The 27930-nt window shown below is 43.3% G+C and overlaps 2 protein-coding genes across 19 annotated transcripts in view; both read left to right on the top strand.

The window, feature by feature from the left end:
• Nucleotides 1–557, top strand: part of MEIS2 (Meis homeobox 2) — a 173958-nt gene extending 173401 nt beyond the window's left edge. For all 9 annotated transcript variants that reach the window (XM_064424114.1, XM_064424120.1, XM_064424118.1 and 6 more), the window contains one exon: nucleotides 1–557. This exon is cut by the window's left edge and continues 888 nt beyond it. The gene's annotated coding sequence lies outside the window, so the exon portion shown is untranslated.
• Nucleotides 558–704: 147 nt separating this feature from the next.
• The window catches only part of LOC135302994 (uncharacterized), a 123930-nt gene continuing 96704 nt past the window's right edge, over nucleotides 705–27930 (top strand). For 2 of the 10 annotated variants that reach the window (XM_064424128.1, XM_064424131.1), the window contains exons 1-4: nucleotides 705–1931; nucleotides 2511–2698; nucleotides 2799–3953; nucleotides 11242–11402. In XM_064424128.1, coding sequence (XP_064280198.1) covers nucleotides 3883–3953; nucleotides 11242–11402 — 232 coding nt within the window. In that variant the 5' untranslated portion in view covers nucleotides 705–1931; nucleotides 2511–2698; nucleotides 2799–3882. The other 8 variants (XM_064424129.1, XM_064424130.1, XM_064424132.1 and 5 more) reach the window with 8 other exon arrangements.

The raw sequence follows: 27930 nt of genomic DNA, 5'->3' as shown, positions 1-27930 counted from the left end.
TCTCTCCCCATTCCTCCCAATCTATTTTTTTTTTGGACTCTTCTTCAAAGAGCTTGCAGGTGAAGATTTAAAAGACAGAACAGACAGAGCAGAAGCTTCTTCCAGTAGTTCTGAGCCTTGGCTTTGGACAAAACAAAACTAAAAGTTGGGCAGCTTTCCTCAATGAAAGAAGTTACTAACGGTCTTTGCACCAAACCTAGGACTTTATCATGAACTCAAAGCTTGGGAAAAAAAAGCAAGAGAATACTGTAACAAACTTCGTACAGAGTTCGGTCTATTAATTGTTTCATGTTAGATATTCTATGTGTTTACCTCAATTGAAAAAAAAAAGAATGTTTTTGCTAGTATCAGATCTGCTGTGGAATTGGTATTGTATGTCCATGAATTCTTCCTTTCTCAGCACGTGTTCCTCACTAGAAGAAAATGCTGTTACCTTTAAGCTTTGTCAAAATTTACATTAAAATACTTGTATGAGGACTGTGACGTTATGTTTTAAAAAGGAAAAAAAAGGTGTTAAGTCACAAAATGCGGTAATAAATATTCATTTTTGATTTTTTGCTAGGCTTTTGTGTTTTTAATCATGTTTAGGAGAGTCTGAGGTTATCATGAGAGATGTCTCAAATACATTTCTTATCAGCATTGAGAAGAAATGCTGGAAAAATCAGAAACAAGCTTGTCATTGCATTAATAGAATAATTGAATGAAACGCCTACTGAAGTTTTATATTTCTGCTGATTACTGATATTAGAATTTTTGCCGGATTAAAGAAATTTTGAAATATTGTTTCACCAGCTTGCATTTCAGAGGTGTGTCTAATACTTGTACAACCTGCTAATAACATAGGAACTGAGCTTGAGTGGCAAAGGCCCAGGCGTGAGATGACTAATGCCATGCGTGTCCCATGTATGCATGTGTACGTCCATAGCCACAGCAGACCTTACCCCCAGGTATTTAGCTCAGAGGCAAAGAATGGCTTTATTGCAGGAGTAGGTTTAGAAGTTTTAGGAGGAGAAAAGAAGCTTTGACTCCAGTGGGAATTTTTCATAGGTGACAATTGCATAAGCTAGCTTTTGAGATGATTTTGCTCCTTTTGCTGTCTTCAGCTGTTTTCGGGAAAAAAAAAAAAAAACAAAAAACAAAAAACAACAACAACAAAAAAAACCCCAGCAACAACAACAACAAAAAATCCAAACCAACCAAAACAACAAACCATCAGCTAATGACAGAAAAATGTTGATTTGGCATTTTGTATACAAATAGCTGGAGTAGAATCATGGCTAAAGGTTGTTTTTTCTTAAACCAAAGCTTCTGGCATTTTGAAGAAACTAAAGCAGAGTTTGAACTAGGAAGAGCAATGATCAGTTTAGAAAAAGCAGCCTCTCACCTTCCTCAGTGACACTCTTAAATCAGCAAGAGCCGGATGGGGCCCAAAGAGCAGGGGAAAGTTCTGCCTTTATTCCTGAGAGGAGGGGAGTGGGAAGGGACTTGTAATTAACTTTCTAGGAAACAAAAATGTCCAACTTCAACACCTGTAAATTTGTAACCCTTCTCCTCCTTCCTTCTCATTGTTCCAATTGGCCAGGGTGTTTTTAAAAACTTTGAGTGACAACTTTTACCCTTGGAATGTGGAAAGAGTCTCAACCTTGTAGTTAATGTTTAATTTCCGAGCTGAGTAAATGGACCCACGCTGCTGGTGACAGAAGGGAGGATGCCAGTAGAATGGGTGTGAGGATTTATTTAGCAATCGGGTCCTGCTTTGTGGGCGTCTCTTATAAGGCTTTCGTATGAAATTTAGATTGTAATTCCCTGCTCGGCTTTGATGCTCTCTGTCCTGGTTAAAATCACATCGACCCTTCAGTCGCATAAGAAGACCACAGCCTGGGTGCCCATTTCCAAATTCTCTGATTTTTGTGGATGCAGAATTTAAGAAGGCAAGATTACTTGTGTTAGCACTTTAAAGGGGAGGCTTTTAATTTTATTTTAACAGTTCTTTATTTCCTTGCAGATTTTTTCTCTAGAATTTGAAGAGAAATGTCATAAATCACATTGGTAGAAAGACAGGGAAGAATGTAGCCATAGTAGATTATTTGTTTTTATGATGAACTAAATATGTGCATTGCTGTGTTGTCTTTTATTTTCTTTCTTTTTTTCTCCCCTTTTGGGCTGTGCTTTCCGTGAGATGTCTTGCTGAAATCCAAGGTACAATATCGCGCAGAGATTTCTCCATCTGAGATTTTCTGTTTAGCGTGGAAGGTTCCGATTTTGGTATTTTTAAGAACTGCTCAGCTGTCAAAAGCAAACAAAACGGGAATAATGTTTTGACAGCGGTGTAGTGCTAAAGAAAATACTCAAGTCTGAATAAAAATTGCTTATGCTGTGGGAAACGAAGGGTAACAGAAGAAACACCTTTTGTTTACATACACACATGTTTATAATCCCAAATTTCTATTTCGCCGAGCGGGTCCGCGTTGGGAGTTGTAGTCACCATAAATGAGGGATTTTTCTTCCAGATTTTGCTGCCTTTAAGGCGAAGAGAGGAGGGGAGCGCACCTCCGGCAGCGCTGCCGGCCGATCCCTGCCCGTCGCGGCGAGCGGGCACCGCAGGGCCGAAGAGGAGATGCCGGGGGGAGCCGGGCGCTCCCCACCTTTCACTCATAGCCGCAGAGAGAGCGAGGGAGAGAAAATTGCCACAAACCAGGTTTGCGAGGGCCGGGGGGGCTGGGAGGGGCCGGGGCCGGGCCGGGCCGGGCCGGGAAGGGGTGCGGCGGGGCACGAGTTGGACCCGCTCTCCTTTGTAGGGCTTGCTCATCGCTCCAGAGGCTCTCCAGGCTTCCCGGAGGGAGCGAGGGTCTGCCGGCGGCGCCTTTGCGGGGGTCGATGCGGAGCCACCAGCCCCACTATACGCCTGATGCGTGTGCTAGGAAAAAAAACCCCATGGAGCCCGGAAAACGCCCGAATCTTTTCCCCAGGCACGACCGCGTCCCCGCGCTGCGCGGAGCGGCAGGAGAAGGCTCTGCTGGCGGAGGGATGGCTGCGCCCCACATGTCTCCCCTGCCACATCCCTGGGTTCAGCAGAGGAAACGGGGCCGGCCTTTTAACTCTCCTAACAGCACTTGGGGGAAAATGAACCCCGCTGGCGCTGCGCGGGAGCGAGCCAGCTCCAGGCTGGGCAGCCCAGCCGCTGCGGGCTGAGCGGGACCGGATGGGATGAGGGGCGGGTGGGGGCAAGATTTGCAGGCAGATTTTAATATTAATAGTTTTGGTGGCGAGAAAGAGACAGACAGAAGGGAGGTTGCTCCTCTGGGCAGAGTCTCTGCGACACCGATGATGGATGACCCCACGGCTAAACAACTCCTCCCCTTCATCCCCACACGGTGTCAAAGCTACTTTACTTGCAGCTTTAGGAATAAAAAAATAAATAAACACCTTCACCCTATTACTTACATCGATTTATGGATCATTGTGAATCAATTACTGCTCTCAATATTTTAGAATTCGCTTACAAAAACAGGAGGGTCTGCGGCTGAACTAAAAAAAAATCTTTGCCTTAGTAAAAAATACAGAATCTTCTTGTATAGGCCTGTGACCTATATTCGCTGCAAAAAAATCGTGTTTAACCATTTTCCAGGAGTCGCATTACTGGGATGGGGTGAATATCTTTGGTGTGCATCTCCAAGAGCGCCCTTAAAACCAGGGGGTTCCGCAATGCGCGTACAATACGTATGGTGCGTGCAACCTCATTGCTTAACTATTCCAGGGAAGAAAGAAAGGAAAAAAAAAAGATTTAGCAATCCCAGAAGCAAACTCCATAAACACCCCTCCCCCCAAATGCTGGATATGGAGCCGTGAGCGGGCGCGGGGCCGGGGCCGGGCTGCGCGCCCATGGGGCAGGACAGCGGAGCCCGTCTCGGTGGGTGCGTGCTATGGGAAGGAGGCTTCAGCAGGGACAGAAAGTGTGTGAAGTTGGATTTCTCTCGCTTTCTCTGTATTCTCCCATTTGCAGCAGTGTTTGAGGATCTCAAGGTGTTTCTATGGCTACCTTGTGTATGTGGGAGGGTCATATGTGGGGGTGCCCAAGAGAAAAGGCAGCTCTTGGGTGATCATTTATCAATGTCACCCACATAATGATTCTCTCTGCAGCCTTCTATTGATGAGGATAATTACATTAGCTCAGAGTGACTGATCAATGAAAAACCACCAAACAAAAACTTCTTTACTCTTCTATAATACCAAAAACCGATACAGAAATAAGATAGAAAGGGAGGGTGGGATTTCCCTTTCCTTCCCTTTAGCAATTATTTTTGTAACGAACAAGGGAAATCAAGGAAGTTTTATCCGATTAGTTTCCTTTTCAGAAGAGGCTACCATTTTGTGAAAATGTTCCCGTAAACCTCTTGGCATCACCCGGTGCCTAGTAAAATCAAATCGTTATTTAAAATATTAACTACTACTTCTTCCCTAGACCCTAAATCCTTTACTTTTACAGTTGTGTTTTGTGATCGGAGAGCGGAGGTTGGAGGGGGAGGGAAGAGCGGGATAGTTTGGAGTTGCGAAGAGGGAAAGGGAAGGCAAATAACTTTTCTTGCGCAATTTCAACTGTCTCTGTTTGTCAGGTTTTTCTTGGTTTTATCACTTCATAAAGTGGCTCTATTAAAGATGGAATGTGGCCTCCCTGAGATGCTGCTCTGTCGGTGAAAGCTTACAATTAAATTACGGGTTCGTTCTTTCCAGAGTTAAAAAAATCAATGTTTTCTCAATTAAAGGGAATTTTAATGCTTTTATTGGGAGTTGTTAAGGACGCCGTAAATTTTACTGTAATGCCTCTAAGCTCCTCAGCCCTGCCAGTGGACAGGTTGATATTCATGTTGGTTTTGGCGGAAGAGGTTGTTGCTGGTTTTGTTTTCTCTCTAAAGGGCCTTCTTCAGAAAACTCAATCATTTTGAATAACTGCAAGACAAACCGGTGCAAAGGGGCGGAGGAGCGCAGACTCTTCCTTCTGCCCTCCCCTCTCCGTTTCTGCCATCAGCTCCGCTCGCCGTGGCAGGGAGCTCTGCCTTACCGCTCTCCCAGCGGGCGCAAGCGCGGGTTTTCCGCTGGTTTTGCTGGGAACGGAGAAACGCTGCGGTTTCGGAGCACGTGTTCCGCCAGGGTCGCTCCCCCTCTCGGAGGGGCCGGGGGTGCTGAGCGGAGGGGCGGGGGGCGGCGGGGCTGCCCGGGGACAGCGAGCTGCCCACCGCCCGCCCGGCCGCGGGCTGAGCAAGGGCTCCCGTCCTGCAGAGCTAGCGCTAGGAAAGGAGCGTGTCCGGTCCTGCTGAGGACCTTGCACTTCTGTAAGCATCTGCCCACAGAGATGGCTACAAGTTAGCCCTGGGACGTAAATGAATGGAAGTCGGAATAGGGCTGGCAGAGAGACTTTTCTCTTTTTTTCTTGCCAAAATATTGTTTCTTCACAGGCTACTGTCAAGTAAAATCCCCACCAGGAGGCTGATCTTGAACACGTTTACACGGGGTTAATTCCCCGAGCCGCAGGAGAGATCGTCCCCGGGCCGTGAGATCAGAAATAGGCCCCTATCTCCTGGTTCTGTCCGAAGCGTGTTTAAAATTCCTTAAATTACCTCCATGAAGAACCAGTGCAAACTCCTTTAGAACCAGTGCAAACTCCTTTGATTAAAGCGACTGTCAGATTCTTCCAGATTGGGAGAGAGAAAACGCAGAGTAGGATGTATTTATTATTTATACTATAGTCCACTGTGAACAGTTGGAAGGGGAGGATTAGAGAGCGCGTTTGAAAGAGGAGACAAGAGAAAGCGAGAGAGAGAGAGATGTAACCCGCTCTGTGCTTTGGACCAAGCTGCTTCATTTCTCCCCCCACCCGCCGAGCTCCCTGTGCCGCCCCCCAGCTGCGCTCCCCAAAGCGGGGCCGCAGCTCGTCCTGCCGCTCGCCGCCCCGGCCAGCGGCGTCCCGCACCACTTGGGGAAGGACCCGGCATCCGTAACCCGATCGCTCTGATTTTCACTCAAGTTTGTATTGTTCTGCTTGAGCCTGGTGCGTGGCACTAAACACAGCCGGTCCCTAGGGGAAAAAGAAAAGGAAAAAAAAAAAAAAACCCAAAAAAAACCCCCCAAAAACACCAAAAAAAACCAAAAAAAACAAGGGAAAAAGCCAAACCAGGAGAGGGATGACTGCGGATGCTTTCCACTCTCAGGCTTATGTCTGTGTTAAATACAGGGCAGGGGAGAAAAACAAAACTAAAACCAGGTTCTCACTAAGCAGGTTTGCTTTAGGACCTCCCGTTAATGGAGGGACGGGGCAGTGCAGCCCTTGTATTTGGCTAAGGTGGAAGGGAGGAGTCCGGGAGCTTATTATTTTAGTTTTTTATTTTATTTTATTTTATTTTATTTTATTTTATTTTATTTTATTTTATTTTATTTTATTTTATTTTATTTTAATCTTTTTTTCCCCTGTGGCTGCGGGTCTCCAATTCGGAAACATTTTCAAATCTATGAGCCTTGAATGGACAAATACTCGCTATTAATATGGGACATGGACGAGTGGCAAAAAAGCTGAATGGAAACTGTGCGGTAGCTTTAGGAGAAACTAACGATGTGCTTCAGCTCTTGCCATTACAGGGAAGGAAAGAGGGGGAAGCCCCTTCTGATTAATAACTAGCAGGGTAATGTTGAGGGCTTTTTCTGCCCGATTGCCTTTTTGAATTAGAGCCGATTTCTTCACACTTCAATAGGGCCTGTCTCTTTTAAAATGACTGACAGATTTGTTTCTCCTTTTTTCTCTCCCTGAGACTTAATGATGTAAATTTTCTAATTAGTTAAATCACGTTGCTTAAAGGCCTTAATGTTTACCGGGCAAGGAATGATAGCCGCATTCGGATCTCTCGAAATAACCAGCGAAATAATATTAGAGTTTTTACAGCGGGAGGGAAGGATGGAGGGGGAAAGAGCAGAGGGAGAGATGGGCTGGGGAAATATCACGTAAAATGAGAGCTAAAGTTCAGCCCGGAGCTTCTTCCCTCCTCCCCCACGCCCCCGAACCCGCTTTTATTTTTCAATCAGCTAAGATTTAATTAGGAGCCCCCAGGCCGGACGATCTGATATTTTCTCATTAGTTTCCCATCAGTAATCTTGAGTGTTAGATTGGCTTAAAGGTTGTCAACATTTGACCAATTTTATTTAAGGCAAAGAAATCACGCATTATAGCTCCGGGACCCGAGACCTGAAAATAAATCCTGCCCGGATCAGCGGAACTAACATGCGAAAAAAATGTTGACAATTCATCGTCGTGTTTAATAAGTTGCGTAATGTGCGGTACGCACACGCGCACGCACGGGGACACGGCGACACCCGCGCGGCGCGCCCAGCTCCGCGCACACCTGGCTGTCCCCGCGGGCGGGCGCGCACACGCGTGTGCCTGCGCGCCTGCCTCCACGCGGGCGTGCGCGGTCTATACGCGTGTGCGCGCACACGCGTGTGTGCCCCACGGCCGCGCGTGCCCCATGAGTGTGTCCCGTGTGCGTGTCCGTGTGTCCCCGGTGTGTCCGTGTGCGTGTCCGTGTGTCCCCGGTGTGTCCGTGTGCGTGTCCGTGCGCGGCGCGGCAGCGCGGGCTCCCAGGCGCAACCTCGGAGCGCCCCCTGCTGCCCGCGCTCCGCCCGCGCTGCGCGCCTCCCTGCGCGCCGGGGCAGGAACGCGCGGCGCAGGGGCCCGCAGGCGGAGAGAGGGTGCCCCTTGCCCCGCGCCTCCCTTTCGGCCGGGGGCTCGTAACACAAACTGTTTGGAGGCTGCCCTTTCCTTTCCGTGCGGGCGCAGAACTGCCGGCAGCGGAGAGGGGCGGCCGATAAGGGGGCGGCCCGTGCTTTTGCGGCCCCCGCCGTTCACCGTGCGCGCCCCTGCCCGCCCCCGGGCCCGGCGGCAGCGTGGAGGTGCTCAGGGGCCGCCACCCGAATTTGGCTGCCCGCGTGGTCCCCCTGCGCGCCTGGCCGCAGGCGCGGGGAAAAAGGCAATAAAGCACTGCCCAGCGGGTGTCACAGGGCCCCCGTGATTGCTAGGTGAGGCCACGGCTTCATGTTTATTGAAAGCACAACAGCAGGGTAAAATCGACCGGTCTGTTGCGATTTCACCCCAGACTTTTCCTCTCTGACCGAGCGGGCGGCTTCGCGCCCGCCTCCGCTGCCCTACGCGCACCCACGCGTGCCAGCCCGCCGTGCCCACAGCGGGCTCCGCCGAGGGGCTCTGCTGCCCGCCGCCCCGGGAGGAGCGGGGCCCCGCCGGCCCGGCCTGCCCGGGGAGCCGCTCCGGCCGGGCGGCGCGGGGCGAGGGACACGGCAGAACTCCGCTCGGGAGCCGCCAGTGCATCCCAAACTGCCCTCGCTTAAGGAGGCACCCCAGCCTCTTCGTACCCTGGGGTACTACTGTTACATATTTGCTGAAAGGTAATTTTGAAAGGTAATTTTGCCAATTAAAAAAAAATAATAATAATCACACAAACCCAGCACTCAAACCTGCATCTTGTCCCGTTGATTCAAGGATGTGCCTAGATAGAGTCCAGCCAAAACAATGCTGTGCAGAAGATATTGCTGGACCAAGACAGTAGTTGCTCAAATTTATTTTCTTTTTAAAAATGTGCGTGAAAGGAGATGGGGGAGGGTGGAAGAGAATATTTATCAGAATACCAGAAGACACCTTTCTTGAAACAAAGGCAAGGGGAATAATCTCTATTGCAAATCCATCAGGCAGAGAGCAAATAACAATATTTATAGTCGGGCATTCAAAAATACAATGAGCTTAAATAACAACAAATGCTTACTACAGTTGCTACAGCGCAGCTTAATAAAAAATTAGCCTTACTGACAGTCTTGTCAACATCTTAAGTAAATTATCAGAGCGATGGTCTTTGGAGAAGAAACCCCACACTCCTTGCTAAAACACCTCCTATCATTAATCTTAAACCACTTGAAGATTATGATGGAAAGAATGGGATCAGTAACCATTATCATCTCAAATTGCTGTTAAAAACTCCGCTGTTTATTTTTGCAACAAAAGCGAATGTATCTGGGAAATGCAGAAAGGGGAAGAAAGGAAAACACAAGAAAGGCAGAACAATTGAGGCGAATCCTGTTGCAACCTCGATGATAAACACATGGAAAAAGCTGTTACTGCTCTGCGGATTGCTGGAATTTGGGTAGACGTTAGAAAAATAAACAAAGTGATGACTCCGCACCAGTTCTGTAAATGCACCGCTACACTCAAAAAAAAAAAAAAAAAAAAACCCAAACAAAAAAAAGGTAACTTCTTAAAATTATTTGTATTTTCCTGAATATTCGGTATTTGCCTTTATCTGCGTCTATCGTTTGATAAAGACCTAAAGTATTTAAAATGTACTTGCACCTTTCACTGTTCATAGGTAGAAAAAAAATTGATTTCGACACTTTCTTGCTCGTATTTTGTATGCATTGCCTGTTTTCCAGTAATCGTCAGAATAAAGTCTATAGCGTAGTTTTATGAGGATCCGACATACTCGAAACATTTGCTCAGAGCGGAACCTTTCCAGAAGCGATTCTGATTTTTATTGTAGTCTCTCCTGTTAGAATATCATCCCTCTTTGAAATACATTTTACAGATGAAAAATAACATTTTTCCCTCGTTAAACTAATTCCAGGATTTGTCAGAGAAGGGAGAATCTGCTGATTTAGGGGCACTCGACCTGCATGTTATCAACGGATCTTTACACCTTCAATGGATCCGCCAATGGATGTGAGATGGGCACACGCCTGAGTACAATCAAACACAGGTTTTTGAAGTTATTCTTTCAAAATGTGGAAGTTTACACGAAGCCTTTAAAGAGGACGATGCAGCCCAGCGGGCCCTCCTCCTCCTCCTCTCCCTGCAAGTCAGAGGAAAGGGTGCCATTAAACCAGGTCGTTGCGAATTAAAATAAACCAAACAATTATTTTCGCCTAGCAGAGCTGCATCTCCCCGTTGTCTCCGCGGTGATTCACGCCGGCAGCGGTGTACCAGAGGCAGAGGCGGGCGGGCTGCTCTTCCCCCTTGGGCGGGGGGACGGGGGATGCGCTCCCAGAGGCGGCTCGGCGGCGGCTCGGGCGCTGCGCGGCGCGGCGCGGGGCGCGCAGGTAGGCGCGGCGGGAGCGGCAGCCGGAGCAGCGCTGCCAACTCCCCCGCCGCGGCCCCGCAGTGACCCCAGCCCGGGGCTGCGGAGAGGTGAGAGGTGACGCTGTTAGCCAGCGCAGACCTGGCCCTTTTAAAGCCACAGCTAATCAGTCCTTTACTAAATTAAAATATAGGAACCAGAGGGGAAGCAATTTCGATGTAAAGAATTACCGTGCGCGCTCCCAGAACGAAATAGTATTGAAATGAGGACGGTGCTCTCTGCGACAGACAGATTTGTCACCCAGGAGCAGTTGGGCTAAGATAAACTATAAAATTATACATCTGCTGTATAGATCCCATAGATCTGCACGTGTGGGAGATTACGTATCCTGCACGTACACAATAATAAAATGAGGATATGGAGCTGTTAAAAAACTTCAGCCCCATAAGCTATACAGCGAGGGGATTGTTACAGGGCAGCGGGCACTGGGTGGTTAATTGCCCACCTAGCTAAAGGCTCACAGATTCATTATAATGTGGGAAGAAATTAAAGCGGAAAAAAAGTGATACATTTTCCTGTCAATTCATTTGTCTTCGATTTCAAGTTATTCTTTAACCTCTGCAAGAAATAGGAATTAACTGTGTGAGAGGGTTGTGTGTACGCGTGTGCATATGCACTACAACCATACAGTACCTACGCCTGTGTTTGTGATGTACAAATATGTGTGATCTGAGCACATGAATTGGCTCACAAATAGTGGAAAATGGTGACAGTTCCATTTTTCCTCTTTAATTAGGAAATATCCCTTGATTGTCTTGGCACCCATTACTTTCTAATAACTCCATAGAACCAGGAGAAGAAGAATAAATGTCTGCTGCAAGTGATCTGCTATAAAGCAATTATTTTACTACGATAATATGCAATTGAGAGTACAACACCATAACGGCCATGAATGAGACGCAAAGGCAAAAAATAAAAATAAAATAAAGGCTACTGGAGTGATTATAACATTTGAGAGCACATACAAATCAATGGGTCACAGTAAGAAATATCTAGCTTTCGTAACGTGGCTCTGTTACAGCTAGATTGCAAAGAAACTTTCCATTTTTATGTGTTTCAGGCAGCAAAATGCTGGGTTTAGAAGACTGCGAGCCAGTTTCCTGCATACTACTATAATTAATTTGCGTGCGGAGATCAAAGATCCGAGGGCGAAAGAAATAATTGATTCTGCCAGAAAACGCTTCCCTGGCGCAGCCCACGGCCAGCCGCCACCCACGGCAGGTAAGCTGCTGCGTGAAACTATTTTTAACTGAACAAAAGCCTGAGCAAACATCTGACGTCAGGGAGCAGCGTTCCCGCAGGAAGGGGGGGCTGGCAGCGGTGCGTGGTGCCGGGCTGCCCGTCCCATCCCGCCCCTGGCCCGGCTCCCTCCGGCAGCAGCGCGGCGGGGCCGGCCGCGGCCTCCCCCGCTGCCCGGGAGCGGGGAGGGGGCTGTCGTCCGCCGGGACCGGGCTGAGGCTGCGGGCATGCCCCAGGGGTGACAAAGAGCAGGCACGGCGCCCATCGGGGGAGGCCAGCGACCCCACTCCGGCTGACGCTGGTCTGTAACTTCTGCGTGGGGTTTTGAAAACCAAGAGGCTGCTTTTATGCCCGAGGAGTTTGCTGTGTTTACCTGCAAGGCGCCCAAGCAGGCGAGCGCCGCTCCTGGCACCCGGGCGCGGTGGCCGTGCGGCACCAGCGGGCTCGGGGCACGCTCCAGCCTCCCGCATCGCCGCGGCCCAAACTTCGACTCATGTTAGCGTGAATAAACACGAGAAACGCCGTGAAGTTCGGCGGGCAGGAGAAGCGCTGGGCTAGCTGTGCCATCAGCGCCGCACGAGGGGGTGGCCGGCCGCCGCTCCCTGCCCGGCTGTCCCTGGCGCAGAGGGGGATCCCCCGGGAACCTCTCGCTCCCCTGGGCCGGCGGGGAGAGCTCTGACCCTCACTTCTCTCTAGTGACCGTCAGCTTGAGGAAACCTCTCTCTAACCGGCCGGCTCCTGCCCCTGTTTGAAACACTCATCCTTTGCTTTCCCTCCCTCGCCCCCACTCCTCCCCCGGCGGCCGGACCGAGCTCCCTGGCCGGGGGGTGCCTGCGCTCGGTTCTTCCTTACAAGGGCGCCTGCGGCCGAGCTGGGGGGAGGAGGAGGAGGAGGAAGGGGAGGGGGGCGGCCACCGCGGCGGAGGAGCCTTTCCCGGAGGGGCGGCGGGCAGTTGCAGAGTCCCCGCACGCACAAAACGCCGCAACCCCCGGGCGACCTGGCAGCTCCGCCGCCCCCCCGGCTCCCCGCCTCGCCTCTCGCCAGAGTCAACACAGAGCTGCGATCCATTTGGGCGATTTAGTTAAAATAAATAAACCCGCGAAGATTCACTAGCGAGCGATGCATCATCGACCCGGAGGTTTATTAAGAGGCTCGTTTACAGCCGCGGCTGCAGCCCCTGCTCCGTCGGAGAGGGGGAGGCCGGGCGGTGGTGCTGGGGGAAGGCTGCGGCAGCTCGGGTCGCCCCCGATCCTCCACAGCAGCCCCCACCGGACAGACACCCTCTGCGCGTCCCCTGTCCCCAGAGAGCCGCGGGGAGGGGAAAGCGGCCCACCCGACGGCTGCTGCAGGGCATTGGTGCTCATTTCCCTGTGTGTTTGAGGGAGGGAGAAGAGGGTCGGGAGACATTGTTGTCAGTGGCGATTGTTAACCCAAATAATAATAATAAAGAAAAATCGTTACAGCTGGGTGCTGGCTGAATATGGCAATTACTATTATTGCCAATCACGATTAGAAATAATTATTCTGAAAGCAGGGAGGGTTCAGCTGCCAAGGTGTTTTGAATAATCGCTTCAAAATGAACAGCAAAATATTAGGTTCCCACACAGGGACGATCGCAAACTTTCGGTTGTAGCAGTATATAAAGGAGATCTTATCATGGGTGAGCTCGTTTACTTGTGGAGCTCCAATTTCTCACCTCTTACAGGTCCAGCGCTGCTCTGTTCCCCCACCACCCTGCACGGTGGCCCTCGCAGAGTGCCCATCCTCCTCCCCTCTACCCTGAACACAGCCGGTGGCCAAACACCTTCCCGAGGCACTGGTGCTCGAGTCCCTCCATCTTCAATAAAAATGAAGCAGACAACGAGGGGTGACATGGGTCCAGGCTGAAACTCCGCTCGCTGTATTTATTTGGTGCAGTTCGATGCAGGCCCTCTCGTTTCAGCTGTTTGAAACGATGTGTCACTAGGAAGAGGTCACAGGTGACTGGCAAGTTCAACCTACTTAGCTCAATTATCCAAGTTTCATTTCCAAATTGTGTTCAATTTGATCTTCCTGCTTTGCCTCCAAATTATCTCAGAAAAAAATATCAAATGAAAGCAGACAATTTAAGCCAAATCCTGTATACCATTATTTATATGCAAAACCATTTTTGTGATATATACTCCCCTTAATGACTGTGGAATGCCAGATCTTTCCAAGCGAATTTACAAACCTAGCCATCAAATTATTTCAAAGGCAGGCCTATTAGGGACAAAAATAATTATGAACTTTCAGAAGCTTTGTAAAAACATAAGTTTCTGAATGTTGTCTCTTTAAATTTTTCTTAAGTTTGTTTTTAGTTTAAGCCTGGAGGCACAGTAGAGAGATATGCAGAGTCTAATAAGGAGTTTGGAAAATAATGTGCTGTAATCCAGTGCCGAGCTACTTCTCCATAAAATATGGATAAGGAATCAATTCATAAGCACAAATATCTCCTAGGATAGAGTTTTAACAAACATTTCACATGAGCATTCTTATATGCATTATTAAGTAGATAACAAAAGTGCTTCAGATCAAGCCCTATACAGTCACATCTGGAAATGGTCTTTTCTGTCTAATTTTCATTTTTTTTCTCTCAAAAAAAATGTTAGAAGAAAAACTAGTCTGTCCCCTTGTATATTAATTGTTACCATCAGCTTTTAATCAGCAACATGTATAGGTAGATTTACAGAATCCATTCCATGTTGCCCCTTTAGAGAACAGTAAAATGAAGATAGTATCTTTATTCATTTACAGAATCTGATGTTAAAACCAGACCCACACACAAACAGCATATACATTGCTCTATGCATATAGACAGGCGTGTAGATACATAGACACAACACACTTATACATGGAAACGGGTCATGACCATGTGCTGGAAAACATAATAAAAAATATCTGTGCATTTCACCACATCCTGAGTCAGACATCATCAGATAAGAAGCAACCTAGGGAAAACTAGTTTATAATCAGACACAGCTAATTTCTGAAAGCATTGGATCCATAGCGAGCTTTGCTGTATGATGCTTAAGCACAATTTTAAAAAAAAGCTTTTCAGGCTTTTTAGTCAAGTAAAGCATTAGTATGAAGGAAAGAAGGGTACATAAACTCCCCACAGGTTGCAAAAAGTTGATACAATTTTGACTGTATTTTTCTCCTAATTTATAAAAGTATTTTTTCTAATGTATAATTAATGGAATTACATTCTGAGGACAAAGATAAAAGAATATCTAAGATCAACTCCTACTACTTTTATTTTTTTAAGTAAATATGATATTTTTCCTTTGAAAGGAAAGGCAAGCAAAGTATTTTCCAAATTGAAGCAGCAAAAACTATTTAGAAGAAAAACCATAAGCAATGTTTTTTTTTTTAAATACTCTGGAGTTTTCTGAACAACTCTGATGTACTCACATTCTTATCAACAACTATTTTCTTTTTACTATTGTAAGTGGATATTCAAGCTAAATTGATGCTTTATGTGTATCCTGTCTCAATTTGTAGTACTCTATTCTCTGTAAGGAGATAATTTGAAAAAAACTACAAAAAAGAAGAAGTGATACCACTGACAACAATTTACTTAAATTCACAAACCTTGAAATTGATGCATCTCCTATCAATCATAGTCAGAAGCCAGAGTAAAACACATCCAACATTTGTATATCAAAACTGGGACTTAAAAAACCCCTGTTTTGTTCAATTTAAATGTCCTTCAACATGTTGTCATTTTATACACTGATATTACTGGGGGATTTTTACTATGGGTTGGCTTTCTTCTGTCAAACATGCAAGTCAGTAACCTTGCAAAATTAAAGTGCATGCCATTATACTGCAAAGATGTTTGTTCTCACTCAGTTACTGACAATGAAATACTTATTAAATAATAATAAGGTGATATTGACTTCTCTATTCTGTCAATATGAAGATCTGTTGATCTGTGAGGTTAATATTGATGATGCAGAGTGAGGTAAACATTTCATCAGGAGGGCAAATAAATTCCAATACTGGCATAAGAAATAACCCCCCCAACTTTGCATGTTAACAGAAGCTAATCCTATTTTCCGTTGGTATATGAGCACAAATTCAACCTATCAGCATGCACAAACTACTGCTGAAGTAAATCCTTGTTGTTACTTTCAGGAGATATAATCCAAAAATGTCTGTCATAGGTATTTAGAACTAAGCTCAAACAATGCCAAGCACTCAGGGTCTTCAGTCATTCTGCATGTTCTGTTGCCAATGGCACATTCCCTTTAAGTATTACTGTGAGGCTCCACGTGCAACCTCAATAAAGAAACTCCTGTTTGAGTCAGAGAAATGAGAGAAATTACTTTTTTTTTTTTAATAGGATGAGCTCTCTCTGTCAAAATATTATTTTTATTTGTTGTTTCATCAAAACGTCTCTGGAAGTTCCCTCTCTTTACCCTCTGCCACAGAACACAATATTGTACATATTTTGAACAATACAAAGAGCCATTTAACTTGATGGGTCTGGCAGAAGAAGCTGCTTTCTTATTCATTATTATCTTTAGATTTTCCTTCATTCTGTTTAAGGGAAGCTTAGAGCTGCTCTTTATAGAAGAATATTCCATCAGTCAGGTAGGTCTCATACTTTGACAGCATTATTTCAGCATGTTATTTTTAATGCATGGTACTTAAACATGTACAGAGAATCCACGTAACTTGCTTCTGGGCTTTTGGATAGAAATTAAAATTATGTGACCTAATATGTAAGCAAATAAGAGGCCATATGTTTTTCGATAGTAATGCCAAAAGAAGCTCTTGTCAATTTTCCCCTCTTGGTTATTAATTAGGGCCCCAATCCTGCCCTTTGATTTGCAGAAGTAAAACACAGGTGTGAAGCAACTCTGCCTGTCTGTTTGCCAGAGAAGACAACTCTGCCTTGTCAACAGTGTGACTGTTGACAGGGGAAGAGCTCAATCACACAGAGCCTACTGTGAGGCAGCAACATAAAACTCAAAACATTATTTTGTCTGCTCTTACCAGAGACCACAGCCTGGTTTCTGGGGCAGAAGAGCCATTTTCACAGCCTCCTCCCTCTTGCCTGTCTGTAGCAGAACTGCTGTGCCTCAGCAGGGAAAGCTGGGCAAGGACTTGGCACCTTCTCTGCATTATGGTGACATCTCGTTGGTAGGACAGCGTAGGAAAAACCACGTTCTTGCTATTTGTGCTACTTCTCTTCTGAAGGTGCCAGGCTGGCCATCTGCTGCTCCTTCCAGGGATCACTTAGGGGTCTAATACCTTTTATTTTATTGTTTGTAAAATGTGATGACTTATGTCTGAGAAAGGTAACAACTACATTTCGTTTTTGACCTCATGCTTTCTTGTTCTTCCCAGCGCATGCTCAGCAGAACTCTGCTGCTGGGGGTTTTGCACCTCAGGCCATGATGCTGTTTGAAGACTCCTGTCTCTGAAAATTTCTGCATTCACCCAAGTTTCTGTTAAAGGCAGTGGGATTTTGTACACTTGAGTTTTTCCACACTCTCAGCTTTTGTCTGTTTTTTAGATCTTTTTATCCTTGTATATCTTGAGGAACTTTCTCCTACAATTATCTGAACTATTTCCCAATATCTGTGTAATGATAGTCAGATGGCAGAGCATCTGGGAGCAGTGCTTTCTTTCATGGGTACCTTGTTTTCTACCATGTGGTTGGATGGTCTTAAAAATTTTTTTCTAGCACACATGTCAAGTAATTCTGGTAATAAAATCACCAGAATAAGAAACATTTCAAGCTTTAATTCACACTGAGAATTTCTGAAAGTTTGCTAACATTTTCAAAAAAACCCTTTAGGCAATTTAGAGGTGCAGTTTTTGATAACCTCAGGACTCTGGGTTGGGGTTCCACATGTACAATATAAGAACTAGACAAGGGTCTTGTGCTGCAGAATATATTTTCTTGTATTTATCTGAAACAACCTAAGTTTTGCAGATCTTGGGTATGCAAAAAGATCCCGCAAATAAGTTTAATACTTTTAGTAACAAATATATTTGAGAAATACTATTGTATAGCACTATTTCAGTGCCTGCCCTTGCAAGGGCAAGGTATATTTTCTGTAAAGTTCTCCTTAATATTTCATGCTCATTCTTCTCTGTGGCTTCAAGGCTGGAGATTCTGTACTGATGTTTCTTATGTGGCAATAAGGGTATTGAAGGAGCAACTATTCTGCTAGTGAAATAAGCCGAATAAGAGAAGAAATCCATAGTGACTGGGGGCTCCCATCTCTAGTCATGTGCTTCACAGCACAGATTGCAAGAGAAGGAACAGACAGCAAACTGTGTAAAATGAGCACAGGTAATTCCAACACTGTGAAAACACTCCTGCCTTGAGAGCACTAGCAATGAAAAGGTTACAAGAAAGGGGTAATAAAAATATCAAAAGAAACCAAATAGAGATAGGTTTCTTTGCAAGTAGAGAAGCCACTTTCTAAGATGGTGGCCTTATATACAAGTACATTTGTCTTCCAGACCCACTGCTGTTGATTACAATTCTGATGCCACTGGAGGGGTTACGGTTTTGTTGAGTTTCTGGATCTCAATTGCGCTGTCAAGGGGTCATTCTTTCTGGTAATAAGGTAGCAAGTGACCCCTGGGAGAGAAGGAAAACAATTGACTCTTGAAAGCAGAAACATATACTGAAGTCTAGAGTAGATTTCTGGCAGTGGCCCAGGTCTTTTCTCATAACATTTGTCATTGTAGCAATGAAAAAATTGTGGGAGCTCTACAGGCAGCCAAAAAAGAAAACAGAGCACAACAACAAAACAGCTAGATGTAATTTATTTTGGAATTATGTTTTAGAGCAGGTTGTTTTTTGTTTGTCACAATGTTGCTTCACTTGTTAAAGATGTGGATCCCATTAGATAGAAATCTGTTGCTTATTTTAAAGCAAATGATTATCAAATGACGACACTTCAAAACATTTTTTGCTTTAATTTGAAGTGAAGTCATTTGAGTTTGAAACATATGCCTTTGCTAAATGCAGAATCTTTTGTTGTCAAAACCAGACAACTTCATTTTGTGTCCACTGCTTGTAACCATTCTTGATCTGGATGTCACTGACAATATTAGTCTTGGCAATAAATCTTATCAGAGGCTGCTTTATTTGTTATTATTATTATTGTTGTTGTTGTTGTTGTTGTTGTTGTTGTTGTTGTTGTTACTGTTGTTATTGTTAGTTATTATTGAGTCAAATTGTTTCACCATATAATCATACTTAACCATAAAATAAAATATTGAATTTGATTTACTCTCAAAATATTATTCCATTTTGTATAACTGGATAAAGTTCACTTCTAAGAAATAATTTAAGCTGAGGTCTGTATTCAAAGGTTTTCCACATCTTTCTGAAAACCGGCTTCACTATTTCACAGGCAATGTGTTGTTTTACTTTGTTCTAGTAGAAGCATACAAAAACTGTGCATGCATACATGAAACACATGTACCCTCACACAAACACAGCTGACACATATGATTTATATTATATTTGTGAGATTTTAACATGGAGTTCAAATTTACTACAAGCCCCAGCATTGCAGCCTTCGTACTTGGATTTATCCCATCATTTAACTGAAGTACATAAGGTGGGACTGTAGAAGCTTCAGTCTTCCTCTGTTGTCAATGGAGAAAGACAGGCACACCCAGAGACTTTACTCTTAAGGTACTTGCCTTTCTTCCTTGGCTGTAGAGCAAGTCTAGAGCAAGTCTAGAGCAAAACTGCTAATTTAGAACAAATAACTGAAATTGATTGCAAGGAATCATTGGTGACACACACAAAGGGACATGTCTTCTGCTGTCATCTGTATATTCTGGGCTGAAAAGGATCTTTCAATTTAGGATCTAAAATACCTCATATAGATAATCATGTGAAGACTTACACAGAAACAAACGGAACAAAGCTTGGTATTGATATTTTTTCATTTTAGTTGTCTAAAAGTCAAACATTTAGTCTGTACTGGTCACCTTCTTTTACTCTGCAGTCCACTTACTTAACTTATTTGTCTTAGAATTAGATTAAATACGCTGAGGAGGAGGATCCTGAGACAAGTGTGTGGTAGGTGAGATATGATGGTAAGGGTGCATTAATTACAGAAAAAATTTAGATGCCTAAATTAGAAGAGGTGACCTTTGGATTAGGATTTTAGGTGCTTAGGGATACCTTTTGAGAAAGCTAAAGCAAAGAAAAATGAAATTAAGTTTTTGCTAAGGGATTTGTGTCACAACATGCAGAGAAGGCATTTGCATATCTAGACTAAAAAAAATAGTTGTATTATTGCCTGGTAAAATCCTGACAACCCCCTGCCTTGTTGCATTAGGAAAAATGGGAAGAACAAAGAACATCTTGAAGAAGCTCTCATCTCACACCACACAGAGTACTATGCAACAGACTGGAAGAGAGAAAGGTGTTACTCGTTGAGCAGGATGAGAGAGGCCGGCTGCAAAAATGACTTTTCTTCCTGATCCTATCTGGGCACAAGAAAATTAGTTATAGATAGTTTCACCTTAACTTCTCTGTTTCTCCCTCCTCATGTTCCCTGCCAGGAAATAGCAATAGGTTTGTATATATATATTTCAATATCCAAGAGAGTGACAGATTTTTCTTGTTTATCTCTCTCTCAGCACAGCTCGTGAAAATAATTTTCACAACTGTGTTGTCTCATGTTTTATTCCATCACAAAAGCAAATTCTACAAAGCTCTAGTGTGATTAAAATGACCAATCTACATTCATTCTGAAGACCCTTCCTCTACTATTTTTTTAGCTAAGATTAATTGTGATGTCTGATGTTACAAATCTTGCAAGGGTGAACTTCTGTCCCAAGCAGATTATTTTAAGTGGAATTTGTACATATTTATAATTACATTTATAATTTAGATACCTAGAATGTACTATTTGCTTGCTAAATCATAGGAATGTTACTTTCAGATCTTTTAATTTAGAGCATCTGTTGTTGAAGGAGCTGCAAGTTTATTTACTCAAAACGTGCAATTCTTAACAGGTAATATTAAAAACAGTACCTTGCTGTCCAGAATAACAGTAGCAGAAAACAAAAATCAAATTCTAATCTTAGCCATAAGATAAAGTAACTGGTGACATGCTCTATTGTGTGCTGAAGCTCTGTCAGCTTGTCAAGAGGAATTAGTTCTCAGGCAAGGTATTTATAGCAACATAAGACTGGAAGGCATCGCCAGGGTCACGGAATCATTGTAATAGAAGAGAATTTGTTAAATAACATTCCCTCATGATGCTATGAAAATTTTCCCCTTAGCTTCTCTCAAACTCCCTGCTGGTCCATTTTTACTGCAAAGCTGGCGTTCAGCTTTTCCTGACCACAGGATCAAGATTTACTGGCCAGACACTGAAGCAATATAATACCTCTAGGTGCATTGGTTCACCCTGACCTACATCCTGGTTCTAGTGTGTAACTGTCAGAGCAAAGAAGGGTGAATACTCATTGTTCCTTTCTGAAAATCAAGAAATGTACCAGAAAGAATAACAGTTCTTCCTGGATATTGTAACTAATCAAGAAATGCCTTGCAGTAGGATAAACAAAGTACAACTACAGGTCAGATACACATACATTGGACATAGTTTAGGAACTGAGAGCAAGGGCTGCTCTTCTGTCCTTATCTCTTATAATGAGGCTTTTAAGCTTTTGAAGCAGCTGGTGTCCAGATAATTTAGAGATTTGCAGGCAGAACTGCACACAGAAGTGAGGAGGAATCTATTGCAAAGGCCTGAGTGACTGAGGTCTGCAGTGATTCATCCCCCTCACAAGGTAGACAGCTGTTTTCAGCAGGATCTGCAGCTTTTGGGTGGACTTACTGAGACAGTATCCTTCCTCCTGCAAAGCTACTAAAATGAGGGGAATTACATATGGAATGAACTTGGCTCTTTAGGTGTGGGAAAAACCATTTCCAGTACTGACATATGGATATTAGCACTTCTTTATGCAGGGCTTACAGACAGGCTTTAGGAATGTTTACAAGGTGGGAAGGACAATGAAAAAACATGTAAAATCATTTCATCCTGATTCATCTTTGGAAGGAACTGTGCATGTGGATCACTCTCTTTCCAGCTGGCTGTGTCTGTCAGAACCTTTTTCCAAAATCTCAACCTCGTAGCCCTCCTACACTGAGGAATTTGGGCCCTGTCCAAGAGAGGTCTGGGAAGAACGTATATATTTCCGCTGCACTCCCACAGGCTTCTTATTCTTGGGGACTAAGGATAACACTGCTGAAAAGTCCATGTGAACCAAGAGTTGTTATGAAATAGGACTGAGCCAAATCCTGCTGTCATCCATCCATACATATGGACTGTGGGCATTGCCCTGAGTCTCGAATCCAGAGCCCTCAGTCCTACCCTGGCAATCCAAGGATGGAAACTGTACCCTACCTGCAGAAGAACTTTAGGAAGACCAAGCCATTTGCTCTTATTAGCCCTGGTATCTCTATTCAGAGTTATAATTCATCTGCTGAGTCCATTTAAATTAAAATAAGCTGTATTTTTATACCAGTGGGCTAGCTGTGTTTAAAGGCTGCAGCATCTGAAGTGCAAGTGGAGTTACACAGCTGGCCAAACCAATACCTTTCTGTCATGGATGCCACAGCATCAACATTCCATCCACTGGAGGAGCCGACCACACCACAGCCCTGGTCCCTGGGTACCCCTCGTTTAACACTTATTTGCTTTCTCCATCCTGGGGTGTCTGCATTCCAGAAGGCTGCTGTAGTGGAAAGGGGGTCTAACCTTATTTTACTTTGCCTACCTTTGTAAATGGGGGGCTTTAGCCATGTCTGTAAAATAATATAAAATATAATATAATGTAATATAATATCATATATCCAGAAATAGAGTGTTTGAAACTCTTAACTGTTAATAATACAAAGGTACAGTGTCAGTCCTCAGTCAAAAGTGAGTTTAGCTTTGACAAAGAGGTGCAAACCATTTCACTTCCTGTCACAGCAGAATTTGGCCAGACACTCTCAACATTTTGTCCCAATTCGTCTCAGTGTATGAGGCATATAAAACACTTGGGTATATGGAAACCATTGCAAACTGCTGTTCACTTCAGCATTTGTATCTTTCTGTTGCTACTTGATTTAATGATTTTCTGCTAATGCATCTTCAGATACACGTTTGGAAGAGATGGGTAACTGCTTGGCTTGCATCTTGAAAGTAAAATATCAAGATGAAACCAGCATGAAAGTGCTTAATTTAATTATCTGTATGCTAAATGTATTTCAGAAAAGGGGTAAAAATGTATTTCTGAAACAGCACCAAGGAGCTGTTGATCTGAGTGATCATCTGTGAGTTAGGGCTCAGAGGTTTTATGTCTCATTTGGCCACTGACACCTGAATAATCTTGGCTACATCATTAGCCTATTTTTGAATGAATCTTCCCTTAAATAACACTAATCATTACAGTCCTTACAGTAATTCAGTCCTTACAGAAAATTCAGTAATGTCCAATGAGACAGTGTAATAAAATGTATTAGATTTGAAAAGTGGATACTGATTCTGAAGGAAACTTTTAAAAAAAGTCAACTCCTGAATTTCAAACACTATTTTGATTCTGAAAAGAACTCCAAAGCCATTTCAGGTAAGAGCAGACCTCATCTTTATTTACATTTATATACAGGAACCTACATAAAGATAAGGGCATAGGAAGTAACAGCTGTAAGTATGATTATTCTAACCACCCCTCTTAAAAGCGAGAGAGATGAGAAAGGATAGAAAGGTGTTTGACAGTGCAAAAAAATGCTAACTCATGACTTCTATTTCCTTCTAAAACAACTCACCAGTGTAAAACTTCCCCGTTACAATTCAGCCAAGGTCACTGAGACCCTCTGTGCTGTGCTGAGCAGGACCAACTTGTACAAGTCAACAATGTTTGAGGCAGAATTATTTTGTGTCTAAAATATGTAAAAAAATGAATGTAAGTTACAGCTTTGGGGAGTGCCTGTGGACCATAGCAATAAGCGAAAACTGCTTCATTGCCTTTAAGCTGGTAGGACATGAAGCTTATTCAGATAATTCCTCTTTTATTTTCTTTGTCCCTGCTTCCCTATACTCCTTATGCTCTTTCCCACTTCTGTCTTGGTGTAGGCGTCTTCCTGGAAAGAGTGGCTTTCAGAAGACACAAAAAATTCTGAGGATAAACTTCATTAATCTAATTTTAATTAAGAATAAGCAAACCCTGAGACACATACAGTGTGAGTAGTAGCAAAAATGCAACATACACTCTACACTAAAAGCAACAGAGGCTGGAACCCAGAAAAGAAACACATCTTGCAGATGACAACAATGGCACTTCAGAATTTCCTTTTGAACATATTTGCACATTTTCATAACCCTTTGTTCTATCTTCATAGTCTCAAATTCTATGGCTCCTTTTCTCAGAGATATTTGATATCTACTTTCAAGCAGCATGTAGGGACTATGGAATTTTGTGCAGCTTGATATGAAGAAACTGTATGGCAACTCTTCTATTGTTGCTTTTTTTATCTCCAGATGTTCAACTGCCTGTGAGAGTACTCAAGGAAACATAGTTATGCTCTGTTCCAATACTGAATCAGTTTAATTGAAAAAATATCATGTGATGTGTACAGTAAGGGAATTTAAAATGAACTCCCTAGCATATTCATGTTTAAATACAATGACTTTTCTTTCTAATAGGACATAATACAGTGCCTGTAAAATGGTTCTTCCTAAAAAAATAGTGAACTTAATATGCATATCAGTGCATTGCAGGGAGCCAAGCACACATCACAGAGTGTACCACATAACAGAGAGGACAGCAGGCTGCACTGTCACCCACCTGAAGCCCATCCCCAGCCATTTTGTTCTTTCAGAAATGGCTTAATTCCCATGCTCATGGAAATATATACTAGCAAGAGCAGCCTGATCTTACGAAGTAACTTGTCATGCTGATGGATGCTGAGGACTAGCTGGAGTTACATGGCAGTAAAAGCTCCTCTGTGCTAAGCACACCTCTGCACAGATAGACACAGTGAAAGCTTACTACAAAGCTTATGGGGCTACTGCCACTGCCTTTGTTGCTCTTCTTATGTAGCACAGAACTATGCTGATAAATACCCAGATAGGACAGATATAAATTTGATGGATGAAGTACTGTTTTCTTTAATAATCTAGATTGAAATGTTAAATTTTGTTCTGCATTTATCATGCTCCTCTAGTGTGTATTGGCAATAGGCTCACTCATTGTTCTAAATGGCTGTAAATTGCTGTCAGGTTCACAGCACCCAGGGCCTTTGTGTGTTGGTTTTATTGAAAGCAGGTCTACTACCGGCTGCTTTTTAACCTGGAAGATTTAAGAAAACAGAAGAATCTATTCCTTTTAGCTCAGGAGGTTTCTAAGCTGAAGAAAGCATTAGAGATTGTAGGGAAAGATATTTTATATACTGTGTTGTACAGTAAGGTTCTGTTCCTATGCTTTTCCCCTCAAATATACTCCATTAGCCACTCAGAGAGGGGCTGAACTAAATAGCTCTTTGCTCTGTCTGAAGAGGGTTTTATTTATGGACTCCCTTTATTCTTAGTTATTGCAGCAACCCTTGGGCTTGATTCTATAAAACACTAGCTCAGGGCAAACTCCCCCCAGTGCTATCAGGGCAGCAATTAAGCAATTAACACGTGATTGTTTGCAGCTCTCAGCAGAGGGTTGATACCATGCAGACCTCGGTTCTTATGGAGAAGGACTTTTACAAGGAAATATCATTCCTCCCTGCAGCAGCAGTAAATAGCTGGAAGTGCAGCAGGGAATAGGCTTTAAAGGTCAAGAGAAAATCCCACCCAGGCTTCCAGCTGCCAGGCAGCTCTCAGTGAGCCTCAGCTGTAAGGTGAGCGAGCACAGCCTGTGTGAGTGGGGTGGCCAACATCCGCCACTTGTGTCCTGGGATGTGGCAGGGGGAGTGCATGTGCTTTAGTGTCAGAGCCCTCGTTTGCTGTTACTTCTATAGAGGTATTTCAAATGGTATCCCTGCCTGGGGTTTGGGTAAACCATTTGGAGAGCCTACTGCAGTAGTAAGCTAGAAAACTTATCTGGGCTAGTCTAAAGGAAACCTCTTTACTGCAGCACTCATGGAAACAGAAACTCATGATACCACACTCTTAGTATTCACCAAACCAGAAAAATAAAGAAAATACCTTTGTGGGACAAATAAAAAGGGTTTTTCTATTTCTTACTTGGCTTAGAGTGTGCATTTATATGCTGAAAATGAGCTTGTTTTGCCGTTGCTGATTAGCTCCTTATGACTTTAGATAGAAATACCCTTTTGAAAAGACTTAGCTTGAAGCATATTACTGTGTTTCACTGATGCCTTCAGCTCTTTGTTTTTCCTTAAGTTTGTGGAGACAATAAATTGGGAATCAGTCCATTGCTTGTGATTTGCAACTCTAATAAAGCCTGGTGGGTGCACAGCTTTCTTCTGTGGCCATGATTATTCTGCCTTACAGTTGTTAATGAACATTTTAAAGTACACCAATGTCACTTTGCTTTCTAAAGAACAATTTGAATTCCTAGAATGATCAACAAATCCTTTTCTTTAAATAAAAATCTAGTACAAGTTTGTCAGCAGACATAAAATCTTATATTTGTATTAATATAATAATGCATCTAGAAGTGTTTCTGGTTTAGCTAATATTAAAGATTAATAATCTATCTACTGTGCTTTTCTTGCAACATAATAATATTCTCAAAATAATAATTATTGCATCATTTGTTTACTAAAGTATGAGTATAGCATTTGGAGGATTTGTAAAGCTATTTTTCCTTTTGTTTCCTTTTCCAGAAGAGTATTGGAATACCGGAGAAATTGAATTAAAACATGTTAATTAAAACTATGCTTAATTTATTTAAGCAGTGTGGTGTATACTAAATATAATTCTTTAGAGAGAATTGAATTTAATATTTTACATTTTTGAAATGAATAAATGTATATATTGTGTATTTCTAATTCTTGGGGTTTCATGGGAAATACCTGCTCACTAATTTTGAAAATAAGAGGGACATTAAAAAAAAAAACAAACCAACAACAAAAAACCAAAACAAAACTACTGGAGACAATGGAAGACTTCCAGTAACTCAGCTTTGGAATGGATCTAGTATTCTGGCTGGAAATGAAATATGTTCTCACTTCCAGTACTGGGAGTCTCATTTTTTGTGGCTTTCTATAATGCCAGTACTTAAATTAAATATTATTCTTTGAGATCTCATGAAAGCTAGGTTGTTGATGTTGGCTGCCAGCTCCCATAGTACAGTCCCTCTTTCCCATTAGCACTGACTTGTCCTTCTTCACGTTGAGTCCTATGCACTGTTCTTACTTTGATGCTGCAGCTCTGTTTTGTGGAATGCTTTTTGAACAGAAGCTTTTCAATATGTAAGTTTACAGTCCCAAAGAGTATTCAGACGCTCTGTTGTATCATTGCATGCATTCAATTTTTTAGTTTCTGGTTGGATCCAAGTAAAATATCAATACATTTCTCTGGCAAAATGAACTCGCAATTCATTAGTAGTGTCTGCATGTGTCTGTTTATTGTCCTGCTTTATTTGGGTCTTCCATAAAGACAGCAAAACTGTGTTTTCTTCTGAAGTCCCATAATTCGTCTTTTTTCTTCTATTTTCTTCCTTTATATTTTTTCCTCTTTTTGTTTTTGTCTTTTAAATTACTTCTTCACTCTCTGCACGATGATTTTCGTCTAAAGATAACTGATCACCCATGTACTCAGGCAGTTGTTTAGATTGCTAGAGTATGAGAGGTTATCAGTTCCCATCAGTAGAAAACTGGTTCTGGATTCTAGAATTTTAAGGAATACCTGGCTATTATATGGTTTTAGTTGGTTTGAGTAACTGATGTCTTGGACTGCTTTTGCCTTTGTTGTTATGTCTGCAGCCATGAGGTTTCAACAGCATGTGACCATGGACTGTCTGCTCCATTCATGTGATTGTCACAAAGCAACTGGACAAACTTTGCATCCTCAGGTGAACTGAAAAAAGGTATTTGCAGTAGGCAGGAGCTTGTTTTGCTTCAATGCATCTTGTTTTTAGTTGTTAAAGCACTCAGATAAGGCTTAATATTTTTCAAAGTGCGTGCTGAGCACTTACGAAAACATGACCATCTAGCGCTCTCAAGTAAGGTAACCAAAACCTGAAGCCTCTAGATATCCCTCTGTCTTACTGTTGAAAATCCAGCCATTAGTTTTAAATTGCTCCCGTGCTTAATTTTTAGGGATAGTTATAAATGTCCTAAATAGGAACCATTGCAAAAGATTCTGGAAATTCTCTCACAGTGACTTACTGGGAGGTTGGAACGCTTGCATCTAAAAGTCAGGCTGTTCAGTTAAGCTTTTCAGGTGGATAGATGGACTGCTTTGGGCACTTGAAAAGCTTGTGCTGCAGCATAAAAATGACCTGTACCAGGTAGCTGAAGGTGTCACGGCTTCAGAATTTTGTACTG

The sequence above is a fragment of the Passer domesticus genome, chromosome 6 (assembly GCF_036417665.1).
Source record: "Passer domesticus isolate bPasDom1 chromosome 6, bPasDom1.hap1, whole genome shotgun sequence".
In the NCBI taxonomy this organism is placed as follows: Eukaryota; Metazoa; Chordata; class Aves; order Passeriformes; family Passeridae; genus Passer; species Passer domesticus.
Note: the sequence above shows the minus strand (reverse complement) of the source record. Positions and strands in the feature narration are given on the sequence as shown.